The sequence below is a fragment of the Pavona decussata genome, unplaced genomic scaffold (genome assembly GCF_977016875.1).
Source record: "Pavona decussata unplaced genomic scaffold, jaPavDecu1.1 SCAFFOLD_41, whole genome shotgun sequence".
Taxonomy (NCBI): domain Eukaryota; kingdom Metazoa; phylum Cnidaria; class Anthozoa; order Scleractinia; family Agariciidae; genus Pavona; species Pavona decussata.
In genome coordinates, this window is record NW_028145463.1 from 215427 (window position 1) to 233597 (window position 18171).

Below are 18171 nucleotides of genomic sequence, written 5' to 3' on the forward strand. Positions count from 1 at the left end.
AGACCATTTTTTTTTTGTCAACTTTCATAAACCAGACGTTAATGCTTATCCTGGGTTAGCCTAATCGTACTTGGAATGACTACTATGATGGATGCAGCCTGGGAGATTGACTTCTTGGTCTCTGCGTTCCACAGCCAAAATATGTCTTGGGTACAAACCGAAATATTCCACATCGAAAACGAAGGCTTGTTAGTATGAACGGTTTCCAGTTGACTGAAGAGGGGAAAACCCATGACGTTTCGATTGTGAAACAGATTTAAATGAAAACTATTCAGCACTGTCTTTTTTTGGAGAGATCTATTTAAAGGTGTAAATCATTAAGCCAGGGTAGCCCTGAAAGCCGTTTTCACGCCGCTTAAAATCGGTTTAATGAAAATATCTCGTTCATGTTTCAAGCAATCCAAAAACTGTCTGCTCATTACGTGAATCTGTGTTGTGGGGTGTTTTGTGAATTTTTGGTTGATTTTTGGGTACATTTAGGAGGAGATACTTTTTCTAAAAGGATTGGTAAAATTAAGAGAAATAAGAAATATTGAAGATTTAGTGAAGTTTTAAAATTAGAATTTGTTGTTAATAATTAATAGACGGAAACCAAGTTAGTCCACTAGCAACCTGGGGTGCTCTTGCGTGGGGATCAACTGTCCAAAAATCTTTTTCTTTCTTTTATCCCTTCTTTAAACATTTTAGACTCCCGTTCTAATTCACGTTTACCCCCACCTTAAATCAGACGCGCGCGCGAATTAGTTGGAACGGCGCGCGCGTGAGCGTTTGCGCTCCCCTCGCTTCTTGCGTGTGCCCAATTCCCTATCCCCTCCCCTCTTCTTTATAGCACCAGACACGCAGGCTATCTGTCAAATTCCAACAACTCCAAAAGAAAAACCCAAGAAACAAGAACATTTATGGAAACTCGCAAACGTTTAAACACAGATCTAAGAAGTTTGAACGAGGTTTGAATGTTATTTAGGGGAGTTTACGGTTTCCCTGGGTCAAAACTGTGGCACATTCTAGCTAGAAGACAGAGGGAAGAAATTTAGAAGATTTTGTTTTTAGATTCCATTTTTGTTTAGTTATAATCGATCATTACCGACCATGCACTCTTTATCGGGGGAAACTGTAATAATGATATAAACAAATACATAAACATTGGTAAAAGAGTTTCGGTCATTTTCGAGATTAAAAAGTTACCATAGCATCTGCATTCAATGTAAACTGCTAAAAACAGCCCTAATTTCAGTCATAGTTGGCAAAAAGCATTTACAAAGGAATAGATTTGTGTGACTTCGTCACTGACTTCATTGTCAAAGTTTTTGGACGGTCAGTGCGAACTAACTTGTGGTCAGTTTCATGTTTGTCGTTGTTGTTGCTGTTGTTGTTACTGTGTTGTTGTCCAGACAATAGGTCATTTCCGAGTTGCTCTGGACGTCATTATGAAAGCGAGGCTTCGTGCATAATTTTTAATAGAAAAATTAAGTTTTCAAAGAAACATAATTTTGACATGAAAAGCTCAGCTTTGCGACTCGGAAATGGCTTAATGGCAGCAGCCCTTGTTAGAATTTCTTTCACTTTCTGGGCTTCGAGTCCGTTAACCAAAATAAACGAAGGTTTGAAAGACTGATCAGCAGGGGACCCCGTTAGGCAGTTTCTAAGCGCTGCCATCTTCAGTTGAACGCCTCGAATAAAAGACAAAAACCCATGATCTGCAAACGCCTCATTTTTGTGAGTTAGATTCGTGGCATGACCATGAGTTTCGACTATGAAAGTTTCTGATCAAAAAGCGCTCCTGGCGAATTAAAGTACGTCGGCACCTTAGTATAATTATTCCCTTAACAAAACCCTTGGGGTATATAGCCCTCGGAATTTTTGGTGGTGGTGGTAGTAGTAGTGGCGGGGGGGGGGGGGGGGAGGGGGGCTGGGGGACCGTACCTATGCGGCTCCTTTCTACAAACCAAATTAAGTAATCTTCCGGTACCCATTTTCAGACAAGGCCTAGGTTGTCCAAAGAACTGGTAACTTTACGCATCGGATGAAATTAATGTATTGGTGCATGTACATTTTATTAGCTGGATAGCAATTAAATGTATCCACTCGAGAGAGTTGTCTATTCTTTAAACAACCGTGTGAGCAGCTCAAAATTCATACCCTTTGGGGCGACATGCACATACTGATGCAGCTTACATAGTGGAGCCCCCCCCCCCCCCCCCCCTCCCCTCTCCCCCCTCTCCTTGGCAAAAAAAATTAAGAATGGGAAAAAAAGTAAAAACAACAGAAAAAGCGGTAGCAGTATATATTGTTAGTGTCAGCTTTTGGCGCGACTAGATCATCATATAACTGGCCAAGAATGATCATGAGTCAGAACAGGCTCTCACACGTGGTTTCATTCCAGATACCAAAAAGCTAAGCACCCTGGAATTCGAAAACACCTTGAAGTTCGAAAACAAAATAATCATTTATTTTAGCTTGTTGACAAACATCACACATTTTTTTCAAGGGTTATTCCCTCTCTTTGTAAACAGACCATTTGTCCATGAATGGATAAATAGAGGATATTACACGACGATGCGAAGATATGAATTTTATTATCGAATGGTAAAAACAACTTTTTACGAGCGAGCGCAGCGAGTGAGTAAAATATTGTTTTTAACAAGAGAAAATAAAATTCATATCTTCGCGCCTCCTTGTAATATCCTCTTTTTTATTATATAGGCAAATCTATCGCTGGCCATTTTTCACTGACTGTTTTCACAAATTAAACAACCGAAAAAGCGGAAAATGACGTCATCAATATCCTCACCAGTGAGGATATGGAAAATACGCCACTCGGGTCCCGGATGTAGTTTCGTATGAAATTTACGTACCACTGGTGTATTTTCCAGTAAAACACTCGTGTCTAATGTTTCGCTAGATTCGTGGCGCGGCCACACACAGGGATGTGTCGTTGACCAGACGTGAAAAGGAGCGATTTTTAAATGATCTGAGCTCAGACCTACAAACAGGGAAGCATTACATTCGAAAACGAAATATAGAGTTCGCACACGAGAAAAAAAGAGACACCCAAAATACTAAAACTTGAAAACGAATCTACAACCACTCCTTTGTTGATTTTGTTAGTTAAACGTCAATTCACGAGGAATAAAGTACACTCTTTTGTTGCTCTTCGAGGTGAGTTATTTTTTACAAGCTGCAAATTCAGTATTTGAACTTTCTGTTTCTGAACTTAGTGACGCAATAGTTATTGCTTGAAAGTCTAAAAATAAAGTTAAAAAGAAACCCAAAAATATAGAAGACTTCCGCCGTTATGCTATAAAAAGACACGTCCTCATGTATAATCCTCGAATTTGTTCTGGACCTAACGAATGTCGCGCAGTTTTGATTTAAAGTGAACTTTTAAACAAGAGGTAAGTTACAAGTTGGCAATTTTGAGATTCAGTCATTCCTTGGCAGCTGTTAAACGTTAATTTTTCAAAGTGATTACAATCATTGTGTATAACGTGCAATCTACACTCACTATTTTCGGCAAAATGTTGCTCTCTATCCCGCCCTTGTACTTTGTAATATGCGTCGCGTAATGTGATTTTAGAAAGCATGTTACAGGATAGTTATTTTACGAGTAACTTACTTATTTGTTTTTCATCAAATTACTTATTTGCTTGCAGAATCGCCATTTCAGTGAACTAAGTTGGTTAGAACTGACTCCAAGAAGGATCGATTTGGGAAAGCAGTCAACGGTAAGTCATCACGGCTTCGTATGATACTCGCAGGTTAAATAATCGTTCCTTTGCACATAAGCAGATAAGAGATACAAACTATTCACGTATTATTTGTGTTCTTTGTTTAAGATCCACTGCTTTAGTCTACGCTTTTCACTGAGCAACTTCAAAAATTCCTCAAATTATGTTCCACTGCAATTTAATTTGCAGCCTTACTAACACACCCAATGAGTTGCCATAGTTTCCGAATCAGCCGAATTAAGATCAGAGTCTCACAAATGTTGTACACATTACTGACGAGACTTGTATTTTGAATTTTACTTACTTATGAAGGATATCCATGAATCAAGATTAAGGCAGCTTTAATTTTCTAGCCAGTAACGACGCGGTACGGGCGATACACTTACCGAAAAATGTTCTCAGATTCAGTTGGGCGCTGAAGTCTAAACTGTATATTTCGCTTTGATATCTATAAAGTTTCAGGGAAAAATCCTTTTAGCCCTCACATCGGAGTATGTATCTGTGAAACTGTAAATACTCATCCCACAACGATGGATTGATCTGGGCGACAATTTTTATTTCCTTTGTTACCCAAGCACGGCTTTCAGTTCCAGTAACGTCTAAACCAAAAAGGCTACTCTCTCTTAAAGGAGCCGAGTGTCACCTTAATTTTTAGTGTCACTTTAAGTAGCTATAAATCATCTTTGTTGCGATAGGAACGTTGAAATAATGGTTCAGTTTTGTTAACAATTAATAACCCTACTCCTTTACAGTATTAGAAATTATCTTCATCTTCGGATGGCTGGGATGGAAATGGATGGCAACTTGAAAAAAATTTTTCAGGTTCTTCTATGCAGTGTATTATAGAGGAATCGCCTAAAACTGTTTATAATTTGTTCTTCCTCGTAGAAATCCCTTAATATTTTCCTCCCGGTTTTCTAAGAATAATCTCAAGTTAGAGCAAAGGCTTTGTGTCAAATATTTGAGCAGTTTTCTGCAACATACCACCCTTAGCTTGGTGCAGGAAAATGTGATCGCTTACGAGAGAAATCAGGACAATAGGTCAAAAGCTGAATGGATCCGCTAATTACTGCTATTTATTGTCTTTTTAAATAAACTTGAAACTTGAAACTTGAAACATAATAAATACATTACAGTAAATTACATTTACATTACAAGATACAGTCAATCGTTTTTTCTTTTTTGTTGTTGTTGTTTTTTTTTTAATGCTCATCTTATGACAAAAAGTCCCAAAATGTTTTAGTTAACCGTTTACATGATACACTTGAAAGGTCTTTTTCCTGCCACCTTTCTGAGAGCCTATCCACGTCAGCTCTTATTTCATTTTTGTTGAATTTCAGACGTCATCTCACATATTTCGCCAAAGTTGTCAATTATCGTAAGAAAAAGCTTTGAGAGATTCTACGTTTCTTGAAATCACTGTTGTATCGCCCGCAAACTATTTTTAAATTTTTAAAGGAATTCAAAGTTAAATTTCAATTCCTTAATATATTTGCTTGTCAATGTTTCTACAGGGAAGAATATTTTCATCGGGTTATTGGCCGGTTTTCCGGCTGTAATATTTTGCTCCCGCTTGCTACATTTAAATCAGCTCTTACCTTTCCTTGTGTTAACTTTCTTCTTCCTATTTTGGCAGCCACTAGTTTTGGAGATAATGTCAGTAGGCTGGATATTAATTGTTTGTTTTCAAATTTCTTATTTGTAGAGAGTTTCTATCAAGTTTCCTGACGAAACCGCCAGCAGCATTTCAGTAAGAGGTGAGTTAGTCGCTTGTGTTAGATTTTAACAGATTAATTTGTAAGACTCCCTGCTGTTTTTCAACTCACTCCCATTTGGTGACTGGGAAAATTATGTTGACATTTGTCTGTCGAACGAAAATTTAAAACTCGGCCTCGATCGTGCCACGCTATACACGTAGCAACACGTAGTGGCAGCATGAAACAGCCACTTAGTAACTTAAATACGATGTTATTGAGACTTTTGTCGTGCTTGGTGCAGTGTTTCCTTGTCCTTCTGTGGTCGAGGATCAAAATGTCACGTCACAATCACCATTCCGTCATGTTATTGATTTTACCAGTTTGGCCAATCTTGGAAAGCTGTCAAATTGTTTCGTGCCAAATGAGTTCAGGTTTTCTTAAACAGGCGGCAATAAAGTGTTGTCAGGTTTAATTTCCAGTTAGGAGCTATTTTATTTATTCGGGGAGATGATGCACAGGTTCCTCATGCGCGCTTGTCATGTATATGTAATCTGATAACTAAATTTGTTTACTGGGGATGTAAGGGGTACGAGGAGAGCGCGTTTTATACTAAGGTGTAATGAAGATGTGATTGTGTGACGCCTGGGGGAGAGGGTGGATGGGGGAAACTTAGGCTCAAAGTAGATTTACTTCTAAAAGTGTCGAGTACGAATACCTCATTATTATTCTAAATTCGAAAACCGTGCATCCAAAACTCAAAGTGAAGAAAACGAAGCTACCACAACTAGAAAGTGAAGAAATTGATACTGGAAAACGAAATATGTCGAAAACTCGTCAGCGAAGCACCTCAAATTCTAGGAATCGAAAAAGAAACGCCGAACTGATTCGAAAGCAAAACCCTCGGTTATTTTTATTCCTTCATAAACGTCATGCATTTGTGCTTTTTTTAAAACTAGGTATTAAAATACTGAGTTTTTATCGGTACAGCGAAAAACATAAATCCAGAATGTGCAGTTCAACAACTATTTCAACCTTTTTAGTCTTTGCTGTTTTTTGTTGTTGTTGTTGTTGTATTTTTGTTTGTTTGTTTTTTGCCAGTCTAGATTTATTTTGGCTAATTAACCTTATCTAAGAAATGTTCTTTTATTAAAATAAGGGATGACTTTGTACTGTTATCTCTCTTCCTTGTAAACACCACCCAGTTCCTTTGTGAATGAATGGCTGAAACGACGTTTCGTTTTTATGATGTGATGCTGCCTCGACTTGATGTTGAGGGCTTTCTTTATTACTTGCTCAGGGATGCACACCAAAAACTCGAACACAAGGCAGCCCGAAATACAAGAATTTCTTCAAAGGGAAATCGAAACCACATCTTCCCTTTGTCTGTTTTCAAAGTTAACCCTCGACTAAAAATTGCTCCTCACTCGTGTAACTCTAATTATTCCTTAGAGTAGGCTGACAATTCTGTCAAATGTTTGAAATTTCATTTCTTTGATCAAGATTAGTAACATTTAAAGTTTCTGTTTCGATTCTCGTTGCCGCAATTATCATAAGTGCGTGACAATTGATCGAACTAAAACTGAATGACATGCATGTTATTACATGTAAATTACACCTTCCCAAGCACTCCTTCCTTTGTCTCCGGCCGCCCTTTACCGTTGTAATTGTATGTCTGTAAATAACTTATTTACAGAGTCATCATTCCTGTTTATTGAGCTGATGTAACTGACTCCAAGAAGCCCCGATTTTGAGAAGCAGTGAACGGTACAGCCTGCCAGTAAGTCATTTGCACGTGCCATGTTAATAAGACCAACTTGCTCAATTCCTCAAATGACGTTATGTTAACTACCAGCTCAGTTCCTAGTTTCTAAGGCGGCCGAGTCCAGGGTCTTGCAAAACAAGTCATTTCCAACAAGGCATTTGTTTTGAACTTTACTTAATTTTACTTATTGCTCTCATCGCCCTTGAACTTGAAGTTGCCACAGATACGTTAAGCGAATTGAAACAACAGAACATGGTTCTGTAATTATCCTTTCAACAAAACGGACAAAAGAGAAATGTAGCTTGCATCAAGCCCTTTAACAGGAATTCCGTGTCTGTCAGTGTAAATTTATGTGCGAAAGATATCAGAGTCAGAGAAATTAAGTACAAATGGGAAAGTTCTCAAACTTTGTCTTTTTCTAGGAACGTCCTTTGTGAAACAAAGCACATTTGATACGATCTCCGGTCATCGTCTAACTAAATGGCGGAGGACGAGTCAGAAGATATAGTGAAGCACAAGCAAGAGCTTAGCATTGCTAAAAAATTGGGCGATAGAGAGCGGGAGGGAAATACCTATTCTAAACTGGCTGATGTTTATCACAGTCAGGGTAATTTTAAACAAGTCATAGAGTATCAAAAGCTACATCTTAGTATTGCTAAAGAATTAGGAAACAGGTCTAAGGAGGGAGAAGCGTATTGCAATCTGGGCGGTGCTTATCACCGTCTGCGTGAGTTCCAAGAAGCCATAGAGTGCCACAAACTACATCTTAGTATTGCTAGAGAATTAGGGAACAGGGCTTGGGAGGCAATAGCCTGTTTCAATCTGGGCGTGGTCTACAACAGCCAGTGCAATTTTAAGCAAGCCATAGAGTATCACGAACTACATCTTAATATTGCTAAAGAATTAGGGAACAGGGATGGGGAGGAACGAGCGTATGGCAACTTGGGCATTGCTTATCGCGGTCTGGGTAATTTTAAACAAGCCGCAGAGTATCACGAACTACATCTTAGTATTGCTAAAGAATTAGGGGACAGGGATGGGGAGGGAAGAGCGTATGGAAACCTGGGCAATGCTTATGACAGTATGGGTAATTTTAAACAAGCCGCAGAGTATCACGAACTAGATCTTACTATTGCTAAAGAATTAGGGGACAGGGATGGGGAGGGAAGAGCGTATGGCAACCTGGGCAATGCTTATCACAGTATGGGTAATTTTAAACAAGCCGCAGAGTATCACAAACTATATCTTAATATAGCTAAAGAATTAGGGGACAGGGATGGGGAGGGAGGAGCGTATGGCAACCTGGGCAATGCTTATTACAGTATGGGTAATTTTAAACAAGCCGGTGTGTATCACAAACTACATCTTAATATTGCTAAAGAATTAGGGGACAGGGATGGGGAGGGAGGAGCGTATGGCAACCTGGGCAATGCTTATTACAGTATGCTTGATTTTAAACAGGCCTTTGAGTGTTGGGAACATAGTCTGAGTATCGCTCAAGAAATTGGGGACAGGGATAATGAGGGGTCCGCTTTTAGAAAGCTGGGTGCAGCTCTTTTACGCTTGGGTGATTTTGAACAATCCATGGAGTACACGAAACAAAGTCTTGTTATATCGAAAGAATCGGGTAACAGGGCTGCAGAGGGAATTACTTATGACAGATTGGGCAATGTGTATTCCCGACTAGGTAATTTTAAAGTAGCAGTAGAGTATCACAAACAAAGCCTTAGTATTGCTAAAGAGTTAGGGGATAAGTTTCACGAGGCAGAATCATGCCATTTATTAGGTCATAATTATGAATGGGTGGGTTCTTTGAGTGAGGCACTTGATTGTTATCGATCGAGCGTAAAAACCTTTGATGACATAAGAGCTCTTCTACAGTCAAAAGATATGTGGAAAATAAGCTTTCGTAATCTCCACCAGTGTGCGTACACTTCGTTATGGAGTACTCTTGTGAAGACTGGAGAGACTGACGAGGCTTTGTATTCTGCTAAGCAAGGACGAGCACAGGCCTTGATCGATGTTTTAAAAGAAAAGTATGGAGTCGACTCATCACCGTCCGCTTTACCTGAACCTAAGGAGACAATTACCTGTATATTAAACAATTTAACTACAGAAATAGTTTTTGTTGCACTTGATGAAAATGCGATCAGTTTTTGGTTGCTGCGAAGAGGGAAAGAGATTCTCTTTAAGCAAAAGGAAATAGAACCTGATAGTTGCAAGTTGCTAATAGATGCTACTTTGAGAGACATTGCTGTAGGTGCTCAGGTAATGTGCGAGGATCGGTCAATGGATGAAGTATGTGATGACCCTCCGTCCAACAGAGAAGCTGCTGAGGAAACAGACCGATCACCGACCTCCTCTGTCAATTCTTTGCGCCAGCTGTATGATGTTATTATTGGCCCCATTGCAGACTTGCTCGAAGGTGACCAGTTACTCCTTGTTCCAGATGGTCCATTTTTGCTGGCTCCTTACTCTGCGCTTATTGAATCAATCAGGATCACCATCGTTCCCTCGTTGACCGCTTTACGACTGATCGCAGATGCGCCCGAGGACTTTCACAGTAGGAGTGGGGCGCTGCTCGTGGGAGATCCATGTTTGGAAGAAGTTACCAACGTGTTTGGTAAGCCCATTTGGAAGCAGCTTCCATTCGCCAGAAAGGAAGTGGAGATGATTGGAAAACTTCTGAAGACCACACCTCTCACCGGACGAGATGCGACTAAAGACGAAGTGATGAAAAGATTCGAGTCGGTGGCTTTGGTGCACATTGCCGCACACGGGAGAGCTGAAACTGGAGAAATTCTGTTGGCCCCAAACCCAGGCTGGACATCTCGCGTCCCTGGGAAAGAATGCTACATATTAACAATGTCAGATATACAAGCCGTTCGTCTGCGAGCAAGACTCGTTGTGCTTAGCTGCTGTCACAGTGGCCGGGGAGAAGTCAAGTCTGAGGGCGTGGTTGGTATCGCGCGGGCTTTCTTGTGTGCTGGTGCTCGCTCTGTTCTGGTGTCACTCTGGGCGATTGATGACGAGGCCACCATGGAGTTCATGAAACACTTCTACCAACACCTGGCGGAAGGAAAAAGCGCGAGTGTGGCTCTTCACCAGGCTGTGAAATCCCTGCGCGAGTCAGAGCAGTTCCGTGACTTGAAGTACTGGGCTCCATTTGTGCTGATTGGTGATGACGTGACGTTTGAATTTGGAGAAAGGAAATGAAACAGAATGGTAAGTTTAGTTTGTGTTTAACTTTAAACAGAAGTAATTTTATGATAAACAAGGACAGCTAACTGCAAAGAAAGCTGAATTGTTGCCAGAGGAATAGTTGCAAAATCTGTCTAAATATTATTTCAATAACCAAGCCTTCTGCTGTTTATTAAAACGAGGGGATAGCTTTAACTGAAAGGATGCCATGAGATGTTCGTTTTCGTGTTTCCTTGGTACCATGCAAAAATGTCTTACTTTTCTTACACTAGCCTTTTCCAGGCGTTCAGAAAATAAAAATTGAGGCACCAGGAGTCTCGCTGATTAAGGGAAATTGTTAATGTGTTGCCAAAAATATGTCGTGGCCTTCGTGGGTAGTGTCTTCAATTTTGTTCGTTTTTGTCTCTCCTTTTTTTCTGGCAAACAAAAAAAATTAAGCGCTTCACCTGAACTCCGCAAACTTCTAAATTTAGAGCCTCAAGCGAAACTAATCCCTCACATTTTTTTTGGTTGGCAGAAGTGTCATCACACTCTAGACAAGAGAGGACTACTAAGAGAGTCTGACTGATCCATTGATGACATCCATTTGGTGTGATGCAAACTATCACGGGAACTTGTATGTAGTGTAAATATCTTAGATGTAATGGCCGGAAAAAAAAAAAAGAAAAGCAGTAAATCAGTAACAAATGAAAGGGAAACAAAATGAAGTTACTTCATTAAGCCTTTGCTTTTGTGGTTTGTAATATATCTGGAGAGAAGGACATGTACAGGCTTGTTTTTAGTGCGCATTTTCCAAAATGGCACTTCACGTTATGAAGTATTCAAAATGTAATTTTGCTCTTTTCGATGTAACGTTAAGAAAACTGCACACATGAATCTGACGTTACATTTAATTTTTTATAGCTGCATAACAAATAACATACCAACATTGTTAAGATATTTTGATGTCATTTCATAAATTTTTTATGTCATTACTCGTTATCAGACAATATTGAGAACAAATCATTACTTAAATGTTAATTCAGAAGAAATGTGGCTACTTAGGCCAAATTTAACGGTTTATCTACCCATACTTAGAAGCAAGAACTTTGATTTTTAAAAAATGACGTTTGTCAGAGTGTTTTCAGTTTCCCATGTAAATATGATTTTCTCCAAGTGGTAGAAATTGCGTGTTCTTTTCTTAAAATACGATTATCTTAGCCGCAAAATTGTGCTTGTCATAACTAAGGACAGTCTCTAACATCCTCGTGTGTTTACAAAGTTAGAAAGAGCCCAAAAAACCAAGAAATCGATTTTAACAGTCTAAGACTGCGAGTTAACTCATAGAAACCTGATTACAAGAGGGCGAAGACTCAAAAACTCAGTAATTTGTGTATGAATAACAACAACAAGTGATGCAGTTAGCTTTGACCGGCTAAATAGGCTCAGAAGAATTATGACGCAATTATTATCTTTGAGCTGATCAGGGCTCGGTTGTTTGAAATCCCATTAATTTTGAGAGAACAAGTTAAGAAATACGCTTGGTTTTTGTCAAAAAGAATTCATTGCTTTTTTGTTTTTCACAAGATGCCATAATCGAGTGGTCCTCTTATTTTCATCGTGGAATTATTTTTTTTCTAAAGTCAAACATAAGATAATGTTTTTATTACAGGCTTTTTTCCGTTCAGAGAAGACGTCAATTCTAAATTGGCGCAATAGTCCTTTAAACAACCTTGCGCAGATCCTTTTATGTATATATGTAAGTAACTAGGCAAATAAGTAGGTATAGAGCATTCTTCAATTTGGTGTCGAAGTAATTTCGCGTTTGCTTTGGTTTTGCTTTACTATGTTTTCTGATTCGTTATCAAAACTCGCGGCACTTTCTCAACCAATGGGAAGCAAAGCCAAAGCCAATCGTGCCTTGATATCACAGGTTTTCCCGCGCTTGGCCAAGGTTACAGGTTACATGTATTTGCTTCGAATTCTGATTGGTTCACCGGACTGTTTACGTCTGTTCTGATTGGTTAGAGTACTTACTTTGTGTTTGACACGTACTCAATTGAAAACTGCTCTATAAAGTCAGTAAGTAAGCTAGTTGTGTTTACATGATACCTGAACGACTTTCAAACCGGTGGATTCGTTTCCATAGTATCGTTCAATGTCACTGAGTAAAAACGATGTGATTTCAACCCAAAATTTTTACCGGATAAGGAATCTTAATTTTTGTACGAAAACCCATTCTGGGGTCATGTAAACGTGACATGACTGTTTGTTTCATATTTCCGATTAAGTTTGAAGATTTCGTTACAAAATGAAACTTACAGCTTCATCAAAACGGCTTTTGTTAATACGATGTCAGCAAGTGTTCAAGTCGTAAGGGAATGAAAGTCTATCCAGTATCCTGTAAACCGCCCCATTATAGAACAATAAGTGTAGCGAATATAATAAGTGAGACTGTTGTAAACATTAACATTAAAAAAGTGAAATCTGTAAAACGTGTTTGGTTTGAGAACAGTAGAATCCAAATATTTTATTTCATTTATTTTAAGCTGAGGGGGAACCGTCGCGGAGATTTTGCTGTATGTTGGCCAAAACAGCTTAAATATTTCACAAAGAACCTCATGAAATCGCTCTTAGAGCAGCGGGAGGAAAGTTTGAAATGATTTCTCCGCGTGATAATAGAATACAATCAGTTTTAAATTCACACGAGGAACTTCAAAAGATTGGTCAGTTTCAATCCATTTCCATCTGAGCCATCTCCAGACAAAAATAATTGACCCTAGTTTTTGTTCCCTAGAAGGGTTATTTGTAAAAAAAATTGAACCATTATTTTAATGGTCCCATCCGATACAAATATTTTTTTTCGCTATTCAAAGTGGCACTTATAAAAGGTGACACTGCCCCTTTAAAGACCTCCGAAGCCACCGTTAAGGTCCTTCTTGGACAGATTCATACCCAGTCACCATTTCTATGTTTGTGGGTCGAGAGAAGAGTGGCCTTAATTCACTCTTGTATCCAATGTTCGCGCGCCATAAAGATAAAAATAGCGACTGTTTACGAGCATTATCCTTAGGTGGGTCATGAATAGACCAGCTTACAACTGAGCAAACAAAAGAAACCAAAAGCCTTTCAGTTTTACGTGCATAGGGAAGACTGGAACAGCGACTATCTTTCGACGTACCATCGTCGACATGCTAGATAAACAGCTGAAAGACCGTTATGAGAATTAAACACTTATTGGCTAAAAAAACTGAACGACAAATTAACAACAAATGCTCACCTAAATTGGCTGATAAATGTATCAACTTGAAATTTTGCATGACTCTCGGAAACTTCCGGTATAGATTTCGGCCGTTTTGTTCTCATGTTAAATTTCCAAAACCACCGATTTAATTATCGATCTCGGATTGACTTCTTAATATCCCCCCACCACGTCACTCTGAAAATATATAAACCCATCTCCCTTACCCAGAGTCGAATTCAACGGTAAATTAATCAGTTGTGTTAAGGAGCTAGCTCCGCCGCCAAAACCTTATTTCGCGCGCGCCTACAATACCGCCAGCTACGCAGGCTACTGTAAAAAAAAAAGCAATAAATACTAAACTTGCAACAGCAAGAAGGTGGCCGCGGCCGCTTAATAGAGGTGGCCGTTGAATAGAAGTATCGAATACAGCATTTTACTGACAAAAATTTGGGACTTTGGAAAGTGGCCACTTAATGGAGGGTGGCCGCTTAATAGAGGTCAGACTGTATAAAAAAAGTTTAATATCAAAGAATGGGTCCCACACCCCGGGGAGCATGATTTTCAACGCCGCGTTTACTGCCGGTGTGTCTCGTCAAAGGTGGTTTAATTAGTCTCCCTGTTCCAAGATGCAAGTCTCCGGCTTTTTTTAGGTGATCGATATTACTACATCTTTTCCAATTGAGGGTGTAGCACGATACGAAACTCTTGCTTGAGGCAGGGGACCACACGACGCAAAATAAACTGTTCTGAATACGTTCCGTTGCCGGATCTCTTGCAGTGAAATGCACGTGCCAGACGTCTCTTTACGTGTAAATAAACCGAACTGATTGCAGGGCTGACACTAAGGCAAAGGGCTTATTTATTTGGGGCCAATATTTCAACTAGTACAACTAGTCTTCTTCAGGGCCAGAGTTACAATGAGTCACATTTAAACGTAAGCATAAACAGTTAAAGGTTAACACGATACGTTGTATGAGCCTCTCTATAGGTACCCACAGTCTTCGTTTTCTTCACGATTTTTTAGCCTGCGTAGCTGGCGGTTTTGGAGGGCGGTAAAGCCGGGCCAAAACGAGTGGTGCAGCTGCGGGTAAAATGTGGAGAGAACCGTGACAGTCGCGGCGAAGACGCGTCAACGAGCGGCTTTGCCGCAATTTTCTCGTTGCCCTCGCCCCATTTCTCCGCAGCTTCGCCACTTGTTTTGGCCCTCGTGCCCGGCTCGCCGGTGAGCCCACCCATAAAAACCGCCAACTACGCAGGCTACGATTTTTTCGCAAATCTTCGTTTTTTTAGGAAGATATTCGTTTTTTCGGATTGAAATGGTTTAAATGTTATTTCAGTGTTATTCACAGTTGATAAATATTTCACTACAATAGCAAATTGCATAATTCACTGAAACAATAAAGGATTGTTGGATTCTTTGGCGACGTTTTAACCCCATTATAACACGCTAGCAGCTGATGAGATTCCAAGAAATCGAAACTGCAGTCTTGCATGAGAAACAACATTAGACACTCACCAGAAGAAATTTCACCAGCATCCCAGAGACTCACAAGAGAGTTGTCTATCGTAGCTTCGAATATCTGCTACGGATGCGAGCTAAGCCACAAAATAATGGAGGTACATTTCAGCTCTAAGAACACAATAGCTGTTTTTCAGATAAGAAGCAACTCAGCGAGCTAAAAGACAGCGCAACAAGCTATAGATCGTTTTCACGTGACGTCACGCATTGGCCCACCGCCATATTGGTGTACCACTTTTGATTGCGTAATACGGCATTGGTAGGTCACAACTGCAATTGATTATTCCCACTAGTAAAAATGGATTTAAACAAAAGCGAATAAAGCTCCGAATATAATTCAAAGGTTGCCGATTCTTTTCCGATTTCTAAAAATGCAAAGAAGCTAAATTTGCCGGGTCAGAAATCGATTTTGCAGAAAATATCCACAATCGGAATCGATCCAGTGTTGATCGAAGGGAAGCACTTTCAGCCTGACTGTTTACCTCCGGTCGAATCCACAGATATCTTGTGTTATCTCGTTTTGGAGACAACTTTCTACACTCATTATTTGACATCTGCTGCTACTTTTTTTTTTAATCCACAGTGTATTCTTTTCCGAATTCAGTGATTGTTTAATCTTTTCCATGAGATTTATAGTTGTTGAGTTTTGACGTTGCGCGCAGTGTACCAAGCTGTTGCATTCATTTGCCTGTATCTCTCTTATTATTTTGTGCTATGGTGCTACTTTTTTTTTAATGATAGTGTATTCTAATCCGAATTCAACGAAAGTTTAAGCTTTTTCATACGTGAGTAATTTAACAAAAATTGACTTAAGCGTTCACAAGCTTTTGCATTCATTTGCCTCTATCTCTCACATTATTTGACCTAAACTGCTACTTTTTTAAATTCACATTGTACTGTTTTCCAAATTCAGCAATAGTTTAATCTTATCCATACAACTTATAGTTTTTGAGTTTTGACGTTGCGCGCACAAGTAATTGAATTTTTCCGGCGTGTAATTAAACGAAAATTCAGTTACGTGTTCACAAGCTGTTGCATTCATTTTTTTTTTATTTAAACATATTTTATTGCCGAAGTTTGCCCTAAGAGAAAAAAAAAAACTCATCGAGAGGGCTCACTTCGAAATAACATTGAATTGAAAAAAATTAACATTAAATAATAATTAGTCAGAGCGGCAGCAAAATTAACCAAAGGCAGCATTAAGCAATGCTAACAGGTGGAAAATATACAGCTAGGTACTTTATAAAATCTCTTCGATTCAGATATAAAAGACTGGACATGAAAAAATAGATCATTATTTTGCTTAGGAGAAAGTAACTGTGATCCACACAGAAAAACTGATACTACATGTATTTGTGCTTTAGACATGGAAAACCACCTGTCAGCAAATATGCGAGCAGCAGAGGAGAGCAGGTTAATTCTAGGGGCAGAATAAAGTGGACATTCAAGAAGAAAATGCTTAATTGTCTCGCTGTAGAAACCACAAAAACACACGGGGCTTTCTTTACAACCTATTTTATAAAGATAATTGTTAAGCGCGCAAGTGTCTAAACGTAAACGAGTATGGAAAATTGCATTAAATCTATCAATAGCAAAATCATAAGTAGTGTTATAACTAGGTACATTGTAATATGAAAATAAAGCTTTTTTTAAAAGAACCAATGGATTCGAGGCAACGTATGTCAAAACTAATGTCATTCCACAAGATAGTAGTTGAGGGAAAAAAAGATCTTTTGAAACGTTCAGTGCGGCTTGCGAGAAGAGAGTAATTTGATGCCGTACGTAAGGAGTAAGTTGTCCTTTCACTAACTTGTAAGGGTAATAAATCAACTAGATAACTAGGACAAAAATTATTAACGACCTTAAAATATAACAGCAATTTATGAATGGCTCTTCTAGTTTTGAGATCTTCCCACCCAAGTTCTTGCATAAGACGATGCTTGTTGGTCCCCTTCATAGCCCCGGTTACGATTTTAGCTGACTCATATTGCGCATGCTCGAGGAGATGGCTTTCGCTTTTAGTACATCCGTCCCACAATACGTCAGCGTATTCCATTAGAGGACGCACCAAAGATTTGTACAATTTTCTTAAAGTGGTTCGGTCAACCGTGTACTTGATACCTTTTAGAATATTAAGCCTTTTGCATGTATCTCTCTTATTATTTGTCCTATGCTGCTCCTTTTTTTTAATCCAAAGCGTATGGTTTTCCAAATTCAGCAATAGTTAAGTCTTTTTAATACGATTTATAGTTTTTGAGTTTTGACGTTGCGCGCACAAGTAATTGAAATTTTCCGGTGTGTAGTTTAACAAAAATTGATTTACGCGTTCACAAGCTTTAGCATTCATTTGCCTCTATCTCTCACATTATTTGACCTATACTGCTACTTTTTTTTTAATTCACATTGTATTGTTTTCCAAATTCAGCAATACTCTAATCTTATCCATACAATTTATAGTTTTTTAATTTTGACTTAGCGCGAACAAGTAATTGAATTTTTCTGGCGTGTAATTGAACAAAAATTCAGTTACGCGTTCACAAGCTGTTGCATTCATTTGCATGTATCTCTCTTATTATTTGTCCCATGCTGCTCCTTTTTTTTTTAATCCAAAGCGTATTGTTTTCCAACTTCAGCAATAGTTAAGTCTTTTTAATACGATTAATAGTTTTTGAGTTTTGACGTTGCGCGCACAAGTAATTGAAATTTTCCGACGTGTAATATAACGCAAATTGCGCTACGCGTTCACAAGCTGTTGCATTCAATTGCCTGTATCTCTCTTATTATTTGTAATATGGTGCTACTTTTTTTAACGGATAGTGTATTGTAATCCAAACTCAACGAAAGTTTAACCTTGTTCATACGATTTATAATTTTTGAGTTTTAACTTAACGCGCATAAGTCTATGAATATTTTCGGTGTGTAATTTAACGAAAAGTGGGTTACGCCATAGTTCAATCTTATCCATACAATTTATAGTTTTTGAGTTTTGACGTTGCGCGCACAAGTAATTAACTTTTTCCTGCGTGTAATTTAAGGTGGGG

The 18171-nt window shown here is 38.9% G+C and overlaps 1 protein-coding gene across 1 annotated transcript in view; it reads left to right on the plus strand.

Annotated features, from left to right (window-relative positions):
- The window catches only part of LOC146482892 (uncharacterized), a 41443-nt gene extending 28690 nt beyond the window's left edge, over window positions 1–12753 (plus strand). The window contains exons 2-3 of the mRNA XM_085106505.1: window positions 7690–10412; window positions 10906–12753. Of these exons, the coding sequence (XP_084962631.1) occupies window positions 7690–10403 (2714 nt within the window). The 3' untranslated portion in view covers window positions 10404–10412; window positions 10906–12753. The remainder of the gene's footprint in view (window positions 1–7689; window positions 10413–10905) is intronic.
- Window positions 12754–18171: the final 5418 nt, after the last annotated feature.